This window comes from Pseudorasbora parva, chromosome 7 (assembly GCF_024679245.1).
Source record: "Pseudorasbora parva isolate DD20220531a chromosome 7, ASM2467924v1, whole genome shotgun sequence".
In the NCBI taxonomy this organism is placed as follows: domain Eukaryota; kingdom Metazoa; phylum Chordata; class Actinopteri; order Cypriniformes; family Gobionidae; genus Pseudorasbora; species Pseudorasbora parva.
This window is the reverse complement of record NC_090178.1, coordinates 2003439-2022263: the sequence shown is the minus strand read 5'-3', so window position 1 is coordinate 2022263 and position 18825 is coordinate 2003439. Positions and strand designations below refer to the sequence as shown.

The 18825-nt window shown below is 41.9% G+C and overlaps 1 protein-coding gene across 2 annotated transcripts in view; it reads right to left on the bottom strand.

Annotated features, from left to right (window-relative positions):
- Positions 1-18825, bottom strand: part of csmd3a (CUB and Sushi multiple domains 3a) — a 579356-nt gene that overhangs the window by 358978 nt on the left and 201553 nt on the right. For both annotated transcript variants that reach the window (XM_067447773.1, XM_067447774.1), the window contains exons 14-16: positions 9930-10256; positions 8554-8748; positions 5675-5813 (exon numbers count right to left, since the gene is read on the bottom strand). In XM_067447773.1, the coding sequence (XP_067303874.1) occupies positions 5675-5813; positions 8554-8748; positions 9930-10256 (661 nt within the window). The remainder of the gene's footprint in view (positions 1-5674; positions 5814-8553; positions 8749-9929; positions 10257-18825) is intronic.

Genomic DNA, 18825 nt, shown 5'->3' with positions numbered 1-18825 from the left:
ACAAAAAAGATGGATGATAGAAAATCCTGCAGGATTGTTTTAAGCAAAAAGTCAGAGAGAAGCCGTTGCGCCGCAGCTGGAGGAACTCAATCCGGTGTTTTATGATCCATCTGGAGCTCCATGAGTGTAGTATCAGACTCCGGATCGGATCGGATCGGATCGCGAGTGTCGTATCAGACTCTGGATCGGATCGTAACGCATCGCGAGTGTCATTTCAGACTCCGGATCGGATCGGAACGCATCGCAAGTGTCATTTCAGACTCTGGATCGGAACGCATCGCGAGTGTCATTTCAGACTCCGGATCGGATCGCAAATGTCATATCAGACTCCGGATCGGATCGCGAGTGTCGTATCAGACTCCGGATCGGATCGGATCGCGAATGTCATATCAGACTCCGGATCGGATCGGAACGCATCGCGAGTGTCGTATCAGACTCCGTATTGCTTCGCGAGTGTCATATCAGACTCCAGATCGGATCGGATCGCATCGCATCGCGAGTGTCATATCAGACTCCGGATCGGATCGGAACGCATCGCGAGTGTCGTATCAGACTCTGTATCGCTACGCGAGTGTCATATCAGACTCCGGATCGCATCGCGAGTGTCGTATCAGACTCCGGATCGCATCGCGAGTGTCGTATCAGACTCCAGATCGGATCGCATCACGAGTGTCGTATCAGACTCCGGATCGGATCGCATCACGAGTGTCGTATCAGACTCCGGATCGGATCGCATCACGAGTGTCGTATCAGACTCCGGATCGGATCGGATCGCGGGTGTCGTATCAGAAGACTCCGGATCGCATCGCGAGTGTCGTATCAGACTCCGGATCGGATCGCATCGCGAGTGTCGTATCAGACTCCGGATCGGATCGGATCGCGGGTGTCGTATCAGAAGACTCCGGATCGCATCGCGAGTGTCGTATCAGACTCCGGATCGGATCGCATCACGAGTGTCGTATCAGACTCCGGATCGGATCGGATCATGAGTGTCGTATCAGAAGACTCCGGATCGCATCGCGAGTGTCGTATCAGACTCCGGATCGGATCGCATCGCGAGTGTCATATCAGACTCCGGATCGGATCGCAAGTGTCATATCAGACTCCGGATCGGATCGCGAGTGTCGTATCAGACTCCGGATCAGATCGGATCGCGAATGTCATATCAGACTCCGGATCGGATTGGAACGCATCGCGAGTGTCGTATCAGACTCCGTATTGCTTCGCGAGTGTCATATCAGACTCCGGATCGGACCGCATCGCATCGTGAGTGTCATATCAGACTCCAGATCGGATCGGAACGCATCGCGAGTGTCGTATCAGACTCTGTATCGCTTCGCGAGTGTCATATCAGACTCCGGATCGGATCGTGAGTGTCATATGACACTCCGGATCGGATCGCGAGTGTCATAACAGACTCCGGATCAGATCGCGAGTGTCATAACAGACTCCGGATCGGATCGCATCGCGAGTGTCGTATCAGACTCCGGATCGCATCACGAGTGTCGTATCAGACTCCGGATCGCATCGCGAGTGTCGTATCAGACTCCAGATCGGATCGCATCACGAGTGTCGTATCAGACTCCGGATCGGATCGCATCACGAGTGTCGTATCAGACTCCGGATCGGATCGCATCACGAGTGTCGTATCAGACTCCGGATCGGATCAGATCGCGGGTGTCGTATCAGAAGACTCCGGATCGCATCGCGAGTGTCGTATCAGACTCCGGATTGGATTGCATCGCGAGTGTCATGTCAGACTCCGGATCGGATCGCAAGTGTCGTATCAGACTCCGGATCGGATCGCAAGTGTCGTATCAGACTCCGGATGGGATCGCAAGTGTCGTATCAGACTCCGGATCGGATCGCGAGTGTCGTATCACACTCCGGATCGGATCGCGAGTGTCGTATCACACTCCGGATCGGATCGCATCACGAGTGTCGTATCACACTCCGGATCGGATCGCATCACGAGTGTCGTATCACACTCCGGATCGGATCGCATCACGAGTGTCGTATCAGACTCCGGATCGGATCGCATCACGAGTGTCATATCAGACTCCGGATCGGATCGCATCACGAGTGTCGTATCAGACTCCGGATCGGATCGGATCGCGGGTGTCGTATCAGAAGACTCCGGATCGCATCGCGAGTGTCGTATCAGACTCCGGATCGGATCGCATCGCGAGTGTCGTATCAGACTCCGGATCGGATCGGATCGCTGGTGTCGTATCAGAAGACTCCGGATCGCATTGTGAGTGTCGTATCAGACTCCGGATCGGATCGCATCACGAGTGTCGTATCAGACTCCGGATCGCATCGCGAGTGTCGTATCAGACTCCGGATCGCATCGCGAGTGTCGTATCAGACTCCAGATCGGATCGCATCACGAGTGCCGTATCAGACTCCGGATCGGATCGCATCACGAGTGTCGTATCAGACTCCGGATCGGATCGCATCATGAGTGTCGTATCAGACTCCGGATCGGATCGGATCGGATCGCGGGTGTCGTATCAGAAGACTCCGGATCGCATCGCGAGTGTCGTATCAGACTCCGGATCGGATCGCATCGCGAGTGTCGTATCAGACTCCGGATCGGATCGGATCGCGGGTGTCGTATCAGAAGACTCCGGATCGCACCGCGAGTGTCGTATCAGACTCCGGATCGGATCGCATCACGAGTGTCGTATCAGACTCCGGATCGGATCGGATCATGAGTGTCGTATCAGAAGACTCCGGATCGCATCGCGAGTGTCGTATCAGACTCCGGATCGGATCGGATCGGATCGCATCGCGAGTGTCATATCAGACTCCGGATCGGATCGCAAGTGTCATATCAGACTCCGGATCGGATCGCGAATGTCATATCAGACTCCGGATCGGATCGGAACGCATCGCGAGTGTCGTATCAGACTCCGTATTGCTTCGCGAGTGTCATATCAGACTCCGGATCGGATCGCATCGCGAGTGTCATATCAGACTCCGGATCGGATCGCATCGCGAGTGTCGTATCAGACTCCGGATCGCATCGCGAGTGTCGTATCAGACTCCAGATCGGATCGCATCACGAGTGTCGTATCAGACTCCGGATCGGATCGCATCACGAGTGTCGTATCAGACTCCGGATCGAATCGCATCGAATCGCGGGTGTCGTATCAGAAGACTCCGGATCGCATCGCGAGTGTCGTATCAGACTCCGGATCGGATTGCATCGCGAGTGTCATGTCAGACTCCGGATCGGATCGCAAGTGTCGTATCAGACTCCGGATCGGATCGCGAGTGACGCATCACACTCCGGATCGGATCGCGAGTGTCGTATCACACTCTGGATCGGATCGCATCACGAGTGTCGTATCAGACTCCGGATCGGATCGCATCACGAGTGTCGTATCAGACTCCGGATCGGATCGCATCACGAGTGTCGTATCAGACTCCGGATCGGATCGGATCGCGGGTGTCGTATCAGAAGACTCCGGATTGCATCGCGAGTGTCGTATCAGACTACGGATCGGATCGCATCGCGAGTGTCGTATCAGACTCCGGATCGGATCGGATCGGATCGCGGGTGTCGTATCAGAAGACTCCGGATCGCATCGCGAGTGTCGTATCAGACTCCGGATCGGATCGCATCACGAGTGTCGTATCAGACTCCGGATCGGATCGCATCACGAGTGTCGTATCAGACTCCGGATCGGATCGCATCACGAGTGTCGTATCAGACTCCGGATCGGATCGGATCATGAGTGTCGTATCAGAAGACTCCGGATCGAATCAGAAGACTCCGGATCGACTCCGGATGCGAGTGTCGTATCAGACTCCGGATCGGATCGCGAGTGTCATATCAGACTCCGGATCGGATCGCAAGTGTCGTATCAGACTCCGGATCGAATCGCGAGTGTCGTATCAGACTCTGGATCGGATCGTGAGTGTCATATGAGACTCCGGATCGGATCACACCGCGAGTGTCTTATCAGACTCCAGATCGGATCGCATCGCGAGTGTCATATCAGACTCCGGATCAGATCGCAAGTGTCATATCAGACTCCGGATCGCGAGTGTCGTATCAGACTCAGGATCGGATCGCAAAGTGACGTATCAGACTCCGGATCGGATCGCATCGCATCACGAGTGTCATATGAGACTCCGGATCGGATCGTGAGTGTCATATGAGACTCCGGATCGCAAGGGTTGTATCAGACTCTGGATTGGATCGGATCGCATCGCGAGTGTCGTATCAGACTACGGATTGGATCGGATCGCATCGCGAGTGTCATATCAGACTCCGGATCGGATCGCGAGTGTCATATCAGACTCCGGATCGAATCGCAACTGTCATATCAGACTCGGGATCGGATCGCGAGTGTCAAATCAGACTCCGGATTGGATCGCGAGTGTCATATGAGACTCGGGATCGGATCGCAAGTGTCGTATCAGACTCCGGATCGAATCGCGAATGTCGTATCAGACTCGGGATCGGATCGCGAGTGTCATATCAGACTCCGGATTGGATCGCGAGTGTCATATCAGACTCCGGATCGGATCGCGAGTGTCATATCAGACTCCGGATTATTCATAACAAGATCTAGATTCATTCCACTTTACTTTCACAGGCATAGATTTATCCTCCGACCGCCAGAGGTGGACAAAGTACACAAGTCTAAGAGTTGATTAAAAGTAACAGTACTGCTGGTCAAATATTACTCCGTTACAAGTAAAAGTTGTAAAAACAGATTTTTACTGAAGTAAAAGTACAGAAGTATTTGTTTTCAAAAGTATATTTCTTTTTTTTTATCAGCGCATTATTGTATTATAGTTGTATAAATGCACATTATGCCATCATGGTTTAAGCCAGTCAGTGATGCTCCATCTGACATACTAGCATACGACTAACTTAAACTCATTTAAATACTTGTAGAAAAGTTACAAAGCTGCTGTCACTTTAAGGCCGAATGCACGGATCCATTACACTGATACACATTTGATATTCTCACACTGTTCACCTTCACTGAAGACAGAATCAACTTTGTTTATGTGAATCCTCCACTAAATGAGCATTTGGACATCCGTCTTCTTCCATTTTGCTCTAAACTATAAATCAGTGTTTAATAAATGCTGTGAAATCATTGAACTTCACGAGACTCTACAAGAGTGATTCCTGAAAGGCTTTCTGCAAAAACCCAAACACCTTTTAAAGAAGAAAAAAATCATCCACTGACTTTCAAAGCTTCGACAGAAACGACTTTCCACTTCGAGGACCTTGATAGAAATGTAGTGGAGTCAAAAGGACGATATTTGTCTTTCAGATGTAGTGAAGATAAAGTCATACGTTTACAGAAAAAAATATGACTCAAGTAAAGAACAGATACTCAAAAAGTGAACTTAAGTACAGTACTCGAGTAAATGAGCTGAGTTACTGTCCAGCTCTGCCGACCACGCCTAAGGATCAACACTGAGTAATCATTTATACAGACGCTAATGTGAGTGTCTCTCGGCGGGACAAACATGTGAACTCCAGTGCATTCGGCTGAGGCTCACGATTCAATTACCTTTGACATTATACTTTATTAATTCGACTCTCACGGCAGACGCGATGGAACACACACGGCCTTCACACCCGGGGCAGAGATATGAATATGTTGCTGAGCATGAAGTGAGCAGAAATAATCCCACAGACCTGTCAAAGCTGATCTTGATGGAGCGTCCAGCCTCGGCCTCGATGACCCACTCACAGCTCAGCGAGTCTTTGTAGTATCCGGGCCACCCTGGGGACAGGATGAGTCCCACCGGAGCACTGAAATGGCCTCCGCACGGAGCTGAAGGGACATTACAAACACATGCAGCAGAAGGAGAATTACTGCACCTCAGTTTAGCGGGGAAACCTCGTCCTAGCTAGTCCTTCAATAAAATGTCTATGTACTATATACTTAAGGGGTCATATTGTGCTTTTAATATTTTCCTTTTCCTTTAGTGAAAGGACAATCCCTTTGAATTGGCCTTAAGGAAATTTAAATAGCAGCCAGCCGTTATTTAAGATTTATACTGACAACCAGGGTTGGGTTATCAATGCATTCCAAAAAAATGTTTTCTTAAACAAACAAAAAATACATTATATAAAATAAGCTAAATAAAACTACACAGATAAACAAACAAATCAAAATAATAAAATAAAATAAATCTAAATAATTAAATAAATTTAAACAGGTAAAATAAAATAAAGTAAAACCAGAATAAAACAATAATTAAATAACATAAAATTATCTATTTATCACCATTTTACCATTTTATTTTTCTAATTCTCTTTACAAGTATTTTAATTATCCTTGTTTTTATTTTGAATTCTTAAGCGTGGTATTCTTATTTCTCATGCATTTGTTATCACTATTTTAATTAATTTCTATGTAAAGCACTTTGAATTGCCATTGGGTATGAAATGTGCTGTATAAATAAATTTGCCTTGGCTAAAATGAAATTAAATGAAATTAAATTAAAAAATAAAGAATTAAAGTATAATATATTATACTTAGTATGATAATATAATAATATAAATGTAATTAAATTAAATAAAACAAATAAAATAATACAATGAAATAAAATAAAATAATTACAGTTACGTCTAATGTATAATTGCATTATAAACTGTTGAACAATTCTATATAAAACAATAGTGGATTTAACATCAAAAGTCGACGTCTAATATTAAAGTGAATGTTAATAATGTAACCCTTACATTTACATTTATGCATTTGGCAGACTTCTGCCTTTCAATTCCTTGCTCAGTTAAAGAATAATTTATGAAACTTTATATTATCTATTTGTAAGAATTAAAAGAGCAATTTTATGTCTATCCATGTATCCTTGATATTCCTTGATATATGCTTCCTAAATCCCATAAGTAATGTAATTTGTATGTAGCTAGTGATTAATTATGTTTTTAGAGTAACTTACTAAGACTGAATCTGACATTATTAAATGTGTTTGTTATTAAAAGTATTACATTTGTGTTCGGCCAGTCTGCTGTCTGCTGGCCAATCAGAGCGCTCTGAGCTTTTCAGAAGCTAACAAATTAATAATAATAATGATTAATAAACAACATAATGGACTTATGCACCATATGAGCCCTTTAAATAATTTAAAACGAACGTCTTGTTTTCCTACAAAATGATTAAAACAAAAAAAAGTGCTCTAATATTTTTTTTTTCTTGATAAAAGAATAAACTTCATCTGCAAAAATGCATTTCTTACTTAGCATTTTTTCGCCTTGTTTCTAGTCAAAATATCAAAAAATTCTTACATTAAGAAACAACACTTTATTTTAAGGTTCCGTTATTGACTTTTATTACACAGCTCTGTGAAATACTTGATTCTGATTGGTCAATCGCTCATTCCAGCGGTATGTTATTTCCAGATAACACACACCGCTCATCCGGGTACTGCGAGTTATCTCGACCGGTTCTACTTCTGTGCTTAACGCTGGCGCCATCTTGTGGCTTAAACAGCCGTGGGTTACAATGGAAGACTTCAAGGCGGGTTTCCTTTATAACGTTTTAAATATGGATATTTTTCTGACCCAAACGCATCGATTGGAATCAGAAGGCTCTATTAACCCATCGGAGTCGTGTGGAGCACGTTATTTGACGGACAGCTGCATTTAATGGACTTCAAAAACAGCTACAACTACTGCTGGGATTAACGTTAGCCTGGACTTTTTAAATATAACTCTGATTGTATTTGTCTGACAGAAGAATGTCATAAACACCTATAATGACCTGAGGGTGAGTAAATCATAGGCTTGGGTTCATTTCTGGGTGAACTAACCCTTTCAGCATTCATTTCAACATTTAGCAGCAATAGATAAAGGCTTAAAGCAGTTGGAACTGTTTTTCTTTTTCTTCCTTCAGAGTGACGCTCCGCTTCGCCTCGGGGTCCTGATCACTCTGGAGAGGTTTATTCTGCGATAACAACCGGCTGGGTGGACATTAGCCCTTACTTAACTAGTTGCTCATTATCATGCATATTACTATGATATTGTCTGTTTATTAGCACTTATAAAGCTCATATTAATGCCTTATTCTGCATGAGCTTATCCTACATCCCTTAATCCGTCCCAATACCTAAACTTAAATACTACAAAAACTACCTTACTAACTATTAATAAGGAGTAAATTAGGAGTTTATTGAGGAAAAAGTCAGAGTTAATAGTGAATATGTGTTCCCTATACTAAAGTATTACCGAAACATTTACTAGACAAGCAAAAGTAATTGTCTTGTTTTGGGGAAAATAACTCAAAATGAAGATAAGATAAATAAGATAAATAATCTGCCAATGGGGTAAGAAAATTTTTCTCACCCCATTGGCAGATTATTTCTCTTATTTTAAGCAAAAACTCTCTTCATTTTGAGTTATTTTTCCCCAAAACAAGACAATTACTTTTGCTTGTCTAGTAAATACTTCTTGTTTTAAGAATTTTTAGATGTTTGGACAAGAAACAAGACAAAAATACTAAGTAAGAAGAGCATTTTTTGCAGTGTGTGTTATTTTCTATTGAGACCTACCTTCACACTTGGGGATTAAGCCACTCCACATCACCTTCCCAGCCTCCAGTTCACACACAATAGTGTCGGATCCTTGAGTCTTTATGAATCCTTCTTCACACACCACGGATATGGAGCTTCCCAGCTGGAAATTATTCCCAAAACGTTTGGCATTGATTGGCACTCCGGGATCCGGACACTCATTGTGTCCAAACGCTGAACACACAACATCAAAGCAGAACGCTTGTTACTTACTTAATGAAATTGAATATACATAATGCATTATCACACTGTAGAAAACACAGGATTGTGGGTAAACACTGGGGCCACAGAGGCATTTGAGGATTACTTTGGCTGAGCTAATGGTGTGATGTTCAGCGAACAGGATTAAGTTATTTGATGCTGGTGGATAAATGGCTTATGAATTAATCGAGGAAAATATGTCCTTCCATATGTCCTACTTGACAGCTGTTCTCAATCTGATTGAAGACGACACTTCACATGCCAAAAATGTGTTAGCAAAAATTAATCTTTCATAAAGCATCACAAACTCTTTTAGGTTAGAACAGCCGGTAAATAAATAATTGTTATAATTATATAATAAATGTCTTTTTCTATTGTTAAGAAAAAGAATATACATAAGAGTGTAAATAAATGCATAAATATAGTTTTTTCTTGTTAACTAAACTAAAACATATAAGTTGTGTTTACATAACATATGTGTGTGTTGTGTATAATTAGTATGCATATATAAATACACAAATATACATGTATATATTTAAGGAATATTTGCATTTATATACTGTATATATATTTATATAAACTGTCTTATATATAAATATAATATATTTTTCTTACTTACAGTATATGCATAATAGATATACACAGTACACACACATTTATAAGGCAAAAAACAACTTTTCTTTTGATGCAATTAATTGAGATATATATATATATATATATTTACGGATTGTGTCAAACTGCTGAAATCATGTGACTTTGGCGATCCGAATCATGAATCGATTCACTGACTCATAACGGTTCGAAGCTTTGTTCTGAAATTGACCATCACTATATAAGTCGTTATTTAGTTTTTTTGCTCACAAAAAACTATTCTGGCCTCTTCATAAATGATTGTAGAGCCGCTGTAGTGAGATGGGCTTTGTAACGACGTCTTTAGTGCCTTTATGGGTCTTGAGAGAGGAAATGACATTGGTGTCAATGAAGGCCTTTCTGAGCCATCGGATTTCAACACTAATATCTTCATCTGTGTGTGAAGATGAGCGGAGGTCTGACGGCTGGCCAACCACAGGAGGAATTAATGACAGGATGCACATTTTTGGGTGAACTAACCCTAACACACTCATCCAAGCACACACACACACACACACACTCACTGCTGTAGGTAATGTTGAAGCCCCGGCCGGACATGGAGTGATCCGCCTGGAACTCCAGCTGGAGGATGTTGGAGTTGCTGGTGAGGTGAGATGGCACCTCGGCCCCGGTGAAGCGTCCCAAAACCACGGCATCCACCGGCTCTCCGTCCCGCACCGTCAGGAAGTCGTACGGCGGCTCCAGGTCGAAGTCGTTGAAGGCCAGGTGGATTCGGCTGCCCGGTTCTGCGATGATCAGCCACACACAGTTGAGGTTGTTTCCGTAACCCTCCGGATAATCCGGAGACAGAACGGTTCCCATCGCGGCCGTGAAGTTGGACATACAGGGAACTAAGAGACGAGGAGATGCTGAAGGTTAGGAGCAGCACACACTTAAAGGGGTGATGAATTGAGAAATCAACTTTCCCTTGAGCTTTTGATATATAAAAGGTCACGGTAATATAAGATTATCCTGTAAATTTCAGATCTGAAAACATCCTTGTTAGTCAAAGAAAAGCTTTTATAGACACCAGGCTCAGAAAACGATCGTGTGCTTCATGCTTACGTCATCGCGCGACGAAACACTTTACAGACCGTGTAATCCAGTAGCCCCGCCCACCAGCTCATCTAATTCAGTAGCCCCGCCCACTGGCACATCTAATGCAGTAGCCCCGCCCACCGGCTCATCTAATCCAGTAGCCCCGCCCACCGGCTCATCTAATCCAGTAGCCCCGCCCACTGGCTCATCTAATCCAGTAGCCCCGCCCACCGACTCATCTAATCCAGTAGCCCTGACTCATCTAATTCAGTAGCCCTGCCCACCGACTCATCTAATCCAGTAGCCCCGACTCATCTAATCCAGTAGCCCCGCCCACCGACTCATCTAATCCAGTAGCCCCGCCCACCGGCTCATCTAATTCAGTAGCCCTGCCCACCGGCACATCTAATCCAGTAGCCCCGACTCATCTAATCCAGTAGCCCCGCCCACCGACTCATCTAATCCAGTAGCCCCGCCCACCGGCTCATCTAATTCAGTAGCCCTGCCCACCGGCACATCTAATCCAGTAGCCCCGCCCACCGACTCATGGAGCTGATTGGCTCGCTAGCCAGCATCAATAACAATGTGGAAGAAGATAGCAAGATATTGTGGAGGAACACAGTCGCTGCATAAGCTGCCTTTGGATCATAATATTAGGAATGTGTGATACTTCATTTATTTTTAAGGAAGTTCCAGCTCACGTGGGTAAGAACGTTTGTGTGTTCGCTTCATTTCACCGCTGAACCGTTTGTAAACCAGTCTCAGGTGCTGGATTTGCAGACACAGTGTTGTGCTTCTACATTGGATCTGACAGGAATGGTGCAGCAAACTTATGTAAGATGTCTTTTTTTATATGTAATAATACTAGTCCCAGGGCTGTACCAGACCAAAATGTAAGCCCGTCGGCAGAAATTCTTTCCTGATCTGGGTGCGCATGTGTGTGTGTGTGTGTGTGTATGTGTGTGTGTGTGCCGACCGATCGTGCGGGTGCGGGCCATGTAATACAATCGCGGGTGGATGAGAAATAAATCATTGTGTTGGTTTGATAAAGTCAAGTTGCAGTTGCCACTTTCAAAATAATCCTCCCTCATGTGAACTGAACTGACAGGCCCATAGATATGACAGCGGAGCTAAAGCTCATTAAATATGCAAATCTTATCCAATCCTAGCCGAGGGAGTTTACTTCCAAGTCTCCAGCGACACGCCCATCAAAACCCAGCGTTTTGGAGAGAGCCTCAAAACCAGTGGAGAAAATAGCCTAAAACGTATTAGTTATGATGTTTCTGAATGTAAAAACCACACAAACGTCATTAGTTGACCTCAGACAACAGTATAACATTTTTTTAAAAGCCAGTTCATGACACCTTTAAAGGTGGGGTAAGTGCTTTCTGGTAACTGTTGTTGTTATTTCAAATCACCAAAACAAACACGCCCCTACCCCCAAAAGGGTCACGCCCCTATTTTGATAGCTCCGCCCCACACATACATAACCCAGGCAACGACTACGGCAGAATCTGTGAGTTACTAATCCAGGTCGAATATTCAATAAAAAAGTGAATATCCATCACAAAAACACAAACCGTTCTCATGAACAGCTCGATAGAATACAAGCACGAGTCCAGCTAACGACATATTATGACCGGATTAGGGTTATATAGATCATGAAAAGAGGAAACAAACATATATTAGGGGTGTAGTATCTTACTGGTCGGACACATTGTGTGAGCTGATCTTGCTGATCTCTTATTATAACATCTCAAATACTGAAATAAATAAAATGTGTTTTTTACAGTGTATGGTTTTTGCATAATGCTTGATGAATTTGGTCTCATGTGTGACGCGGCTCTCGCCTTTTGGAGGACCAACCCTGCACAAATTACAAATAAATAAATGAATGAATGAATAAGTAAATAAATGAATAAATAAATAAATATACGCATATGTAAATTAATAAAAACAAAAATAGATAAATAAATGTGATAATAGGAAAATAAATAACAGAATAAACGACTTGATAAAGTAAATATGATTCATTTTTAATCAAATACAATTTTGTATTATCTTTCCCTTAATTTATTATTTTCTGCTTTTATAAAAATATATCTTTTTAACTTTTATTTATTTGTTAATTAAATTTAACATTTATTTTTATATTTATGCGTTCATTTATTTTTTACATTTATTTTTCCCTCATGTATTTATTTTTACATTTATTGATCGATTGCTTCATTTCTTTTTCTTTTTCCGTGTGCAACATGTAAATGAGGAGGCGGTCCTTGTGTAGCTTCAGCACATCATTGGTTGAGAGCTCACCACAGTCTCTGAAGCTCACGCACGCTCACACACGAACAAACGTATCGATGTTTCCAGCAGTTTGACCCATTGAGAGATACGTTCCAGTGGTCCTTATAGTAGTGATTTTGACCTCGACAGGTTGTAAGTTCAGCTCTTGCATGTGTAAACTATGGTGGACGTTTCACAAACAGCTAACGTTAGTTAGAGAGTTGTGCTACTTAGCGATTGAAGTCGAAAACAACGCATCAAATTACTGTTGTTAAAACTAGATGTGCTTATCGATGTGTTAGGAGGGTTATATTACGATATGGGCGTGGAAATAAAGACTGAAATGTTGCCGCGATAATTAATAGACACGCTGCAAAACACTGTAACGTTATGTCCTAGCACATTCAAAACCCGTGAGTCAGATGGTAGTAAGGTGGGACGACCATCGCACTCTCTTCTGATAAGTACCATTGAAACGTATCTCTCAATGGGTCAAACTGCTGGAAACATCGATACGTTTGTTTAGTGAAAGAACTATGCGGCCGTCATTTACTGACACCACCTCTCCTCCGCTGGTCTGATTCTGCGTGAGCTTCAGAGACTGTGGTGAGCTCTCAACCAATGATGTGCTGAAGCTACACAAGGACCGCCTCCTCATTTACATGTTGCACACGGAAAAAGAAAAAGAAATGAAGCAATCGATCAATAAATGTAAAAATAAATACATGAGGGAAAAATAAATGTAAAAAATAAATGAACGCATAAATATAAAAATAAATGTAAAAATGAATGTTAAAATTAATTAACAAATAAATAAAAGTTAAAAGATATATTTTTATAAAAGCAGAAAATAATAAATTAAGGGAAAGATAATACAACATTTTATTTAAATAAAAATGAATCATATTTATTTAATCAAGTCGTTTATTCTGTTATTTATTTTCCTATTATCACATGTATTTATCTATTTATGTTTTTATTAATTTACATATGTGTATATTTATTTATTCATTTATTTACTTATTCATTCATTCATTCATTTATTTATTTTTAATTTGTGCAGGGTTGGTCCTCCATAGCGCCTCTGACTTCATGAAGTGTCTAGCTTATAGTTTGCAGTTGTGTGATAGAGAAACAGCAGCGATGCAAAATTTTATAAAAAGGAAAGAAAAAAAATCCTAAAAAAATATTGCATTACCGCGGGAGATAACCCATCCATCAGGACGCAGGTAACGTTGAGATTTCAATTGCAAGCGCATGTTCATTCTGTAAAGGCGGGAACACGCCATCATTCTCGATCAGTCGTGATAGTGTAGGGGTAAGATGCGCAGCACTATGTTTTAACGCAATTCAACCTGCGGTTCGAATCCGCCTTTTGCCGAATATCAGATTGGAAATGTGTTTATTTCCAATAAAAATGAAGAACATATTTGAAAAGTGGAAATAAAGTGTCTAACGTAACCACATTCATGTTTTGTATGTGGACAGATACTATTTTGTAGCTACCGCCCCCCTGGCGTGAAAGTGCCCAGGCCCGACCAAAAATTACATTCTGAACGTGCTCTTCTCACCATCATCAGTAGACACGCCCCTTAATATAGACACGCCCCTTACTGATGATTGGCTACAAGTTTGTTATTGGACTCGGCCTGAGTCCGTTTTGTAAAACTCTTTTGAAATAACACTTACCCAACCTTTGAGGCCTTTGCACACTGAGTCCGAAATTCACATGCGAAATTTTCGCACATATTTTTTTTTTAAATCTTTTTTTTATTCATAAAATACATACAGTAATTGTAAATAATACATATAGTGGGGGGGGGGACCCAAACAAGAACAAAAAAATACGTAATAGACAACTACTAAATAATGGGAAATAAATAAAAAAGGAAAGAGTGGGAAAAAACAGATAATCCAACAAAAGGGTAGTGAAAAGAAAAAAACGTGTAATTAGAATATGTATTTAGGGAGTAGTTAGATGTTATTTTAAAGGGTAATTTGTAATTTGTCACCCCCCCCCCCATTCCTCTCCTACGTCTCACACAACAACAATCGATGTTAGTCTGATTACTCCGTTTATTACTGTATGTATATCCACGCAAAAAAATTATTCGACCTCACGTTATGTCAATCACGCTTGCACACTGCCTCCGAAACTTTTGTCCGTCAAAAAAAATTCAGAACAGGTTCGTTTTCTGCATTTTCGCATCTGAAAGAATGCATTTTGAGAGATGTTTTGACAACCCAGAGCCACCGTGCATATTATTATATCAAAAAAAGTACAAATATTAAATGCACAGCTATAATTATTGTACACCAAGTCCCTGTAAACCGCGTGTGTGCGCGTGCGGATCCATACCTAGACATACTGCATTTTTACATTTAAAAATAATAATATTTTAGTATGTTTATGAATCCATTAACATTGTGGCGACCGCTGGCTGCTGATCTCAGGTTTTACTATCTTTATGGGGACATTTCCCCGCAATTTAATATAAACAAGGACACACACACACACACACACAGAGCAAGAGCAAGAGTGCGTCCATCATCGAGCTTGGTTCGGGGTTACAGGAGCCCTGTCTCATTCTACATGTCGTCTCTTCTTCTAGAGTCTCTCCATCAGGACCGCTTTAAATAATGAATACGCAGAATAAAGGGCGGGGGCCTGGTTAAGTTAGTTAATCGTGTGTTAAAAACTGCCAGTCATGGTGAGGGGTGGGAACACACTGATCCAGCCGACCAATGTTGAGTTTGCTTTGGTGCAAGCAACATTAAATGTTGTTTTAATGTTTTCATTTTATCTCTGTAAAGCACTTTGGGGCAATGGCTGTTGTTTTAAAAATGTGCTGTATAAATAAAGTTGCTTGCTTATCATCCTCCAGAGCTCAGCTGTCCTTCCCAGTCTGTCAGCCATCTTTAACAGTGCACCAGTTGTTTTGCTTACACACACTGACATCAACACGGGTTTAATTAGTCCGACCTCTCGACATCATCTAATTTAGACACGAGTTTAACAGACTCTGAGAGATTCAGCGCGAGCTGGCGAGGACGGAGAACTGTGGTCTTAAATTATTTCCCGAACGCATGAGGACTAATGTACCTGAGGAGAGCTAAACGTCTGCTCTTCCCATTAATCTCGGCAGCAGCTGCCAGGGAAATTACATCATGCCAACACAAATTGGCGACATGTCCATGTTATGATCACTTAAATGCACTTCACATAGTAATTATGACTTCCAAGATCTGAAGATCTTTCTAGAAGGACAGACTTTCAAGTTTTGTCAAGAAATTAATACTTTTTTTCCCAGCAAGGATGCATTCCATTGATCAAAAATGAGAGTAAAGATATTTATATTTCTAATAAATGATGTTCTTTTGAACTTTATATTCATCAAAGAATCCTGTTTCCACAGAAATATGAACTATTTTCAACACTGATAATAATCCTAAATGTGTGTTGATCATCAGATCCTCATCTGAGAATGATTAGTGAAGGATCATGTGACTCTGAAGACTGGAGGAATGATGATAAATTCAGCTTTGATCACAGGAATAAATCACACTTTACTATATATTCACATAGAGGACTGATGATTTACACTGGAATAATATTTCACTGATTTACTGTATTTATCATCAAATGAATACTTCTTTCAAAACATTAAAAATCATCATGATATTCTTAATTGATATTAATGGTAGTGTCTAAAACATGATATTAAAAACAAATTTCTTTCATCATTTTCATATTGATCATAATTACCGTAAGTGTTAATAGTGAGTGTTAATCGCATAATTTAGTTTGTCTGCATTATGGAAATTAATGAATAATAGTGATCACGCATGCCAGAAGATACTCGCTTAGCCAGTTAATGAAGCAACAGGCTTGTGTGAAAAAACAACATTTCCCATAATTCTCTGTGGCAGCATGAGAACGATGAAATACAGAAAGCATTGATTACACACTTAAAGGGTTAGTTCACCCAAAAATGAAATGTCTGTCATTAACTCCTCTCCCTAATGTCGCTCCACACCCGTAAGACCTCCGTTCATCTTCACACACAGTTTAAGATATTTAATATTTAGTCCGAGAGCGTATGCAAGTGTATGCACACTATACTGTCCATGTCCAGAAAGGGAATAAAAACATCATCAAAGTAGTCGATATGAGACATCAGTGGGTTAATTAGAGTCTCTTGAAGCATCCAAAATACATTTGGGTCCAAAAATAACAAAAACTACGACTTTATTCAGCATTGGCTTCTCTTCCGCGTTTGTGTTCAATCCTTAAATAAAGATTCAAACGGTTATGAATCAGCGAACCGATTCATGATTCGGATCACCAATGTCTCGTGATTTCAGCAGTTTGACACGTGATCCGAACCATGAATCGATTCGCTGAGTCATAACCGTTTGAATCTTTATTTGAGGATTGAACACAAACGCGGAAGAGAAGACAATGCTGAATAAAGTCGTAGTTTTTGTTATTTTTGGACCCAAATGTATTTTGGATGCTTCAAGAGACTCTAATTAACCCACTGATGTCTCATATGGACTACTGTGATGATGTTTTTATTCCCTTTCTGGACATGGACAGTATAGTGTGCATACACTTGCATACGCTCTCAGACTAAATATAAAATATCTTAAACTGTGTGTGAAGATGACCGGAGGTCTTACGGGTGTGGGACGACATTAGGGAGAGGAGTTAAAGACAGACATTTCATTTTGGGGTGAACTAACTCTTTAATGCGCATCCTTTGCTCTTGGTTTTGTTGCATTGGCACTTAAAAAGCTTACAGTCTGAGTCAAAGAAAAATGAAGCTAATGCAGATTAAATGCCAAATATACTCTACTCTTCTTTCTTGGTCCTAGATGTACTCCTTCATGGGTCTATGACAAACGGTGTGGGAGGAGTAGCGCACGGACGAAAGTGTGGAATATTATTAATAATAATAACTAGAATGTACATTTCCTGAAGAAAATGTGATTGGTGCTTGCAGTGGCAAAAGGGACTGCAAAAGAGCCCAGCCACATGTCTGTACGATGTTCTGGTACTAAGATAGGGCTTATTTATGTGTTTGTACGGTCGCTAGGGTACTCTAAATGGTTGCTAGGGCGTGGCTATACAGTTTATGGGGTGATATTTAAAGACTATTTGGCAGTCTGGGTCAAAAGAGCCCACCCACATGTCTGTATGATGTTCTGGTACTAAGATAGGGCTTATTTATGTGTTTGTACGGTCGCTAGGGTACTCTAAATGGTTGCTAGGGCGTGGCTATACAGTTTATGGGGTGATATTTAAAGACTATTTGGCAGTCTGGGTCAAAAGAGCCCACCCACATGTCTGTACGGTGTTCTGGTACTAAGATAGGGCTTATTTTTGTGTTTGTACGGTCGCTAGGGTACTCTAAATGGTTGCTAGGGTGTGGCTATACAGTTTATGGGGTGATATTTAAAGACTATTTGGCAGTCTGGGTCAAAAGAGCCCACCCACATGTCTGTACGATGTTCTGGTACTAAGATAGGGCTTATTTATGTGTTTGTACGGTCGCTAGGGTACTCTAAATGGTTGCTAGGGCGTGGCTATACAGTTTATGGGGTGATATTTAAAGACTATTTGGCAGTCTGGGTCAAAAGAGCCCACCCACATGTCTGTACGGTGTTCTGGTACTAAGATAGGGCTTATTTTTGTGTTTGTACGGTCGCTAGGGTACTCTAAATGGTTGCTAGGGTGTGGCTATACAGTTTATGGGGTGATATTTAAAGACTATTTGGCAGTCTGGGTCAAAAGAGCCCACCCACATGTCTGTACGATGTTCTGGTACTAAGATAGGGCTTATTTTTGTGTTTGTACGGTCGCTAGGGTACTCTAAATGGTTGCTAGGGTGTGGCTATACAGTTTATGGGGTGATATTTAAAGACTATTTGGCAGTCTGGGTCAAAAGAGCCCACCCACATGTCTGTACGATGTTCTGGTACTAAGATAGGGCTTATTTATGTGTTTGTACGGTCGCTAGGGTACTCTAAATGGTTGCTAGGGCGTGGCTATACAGTTTATGGGGTGATATTTAAAGACTATTTGGCAGTCTGGGT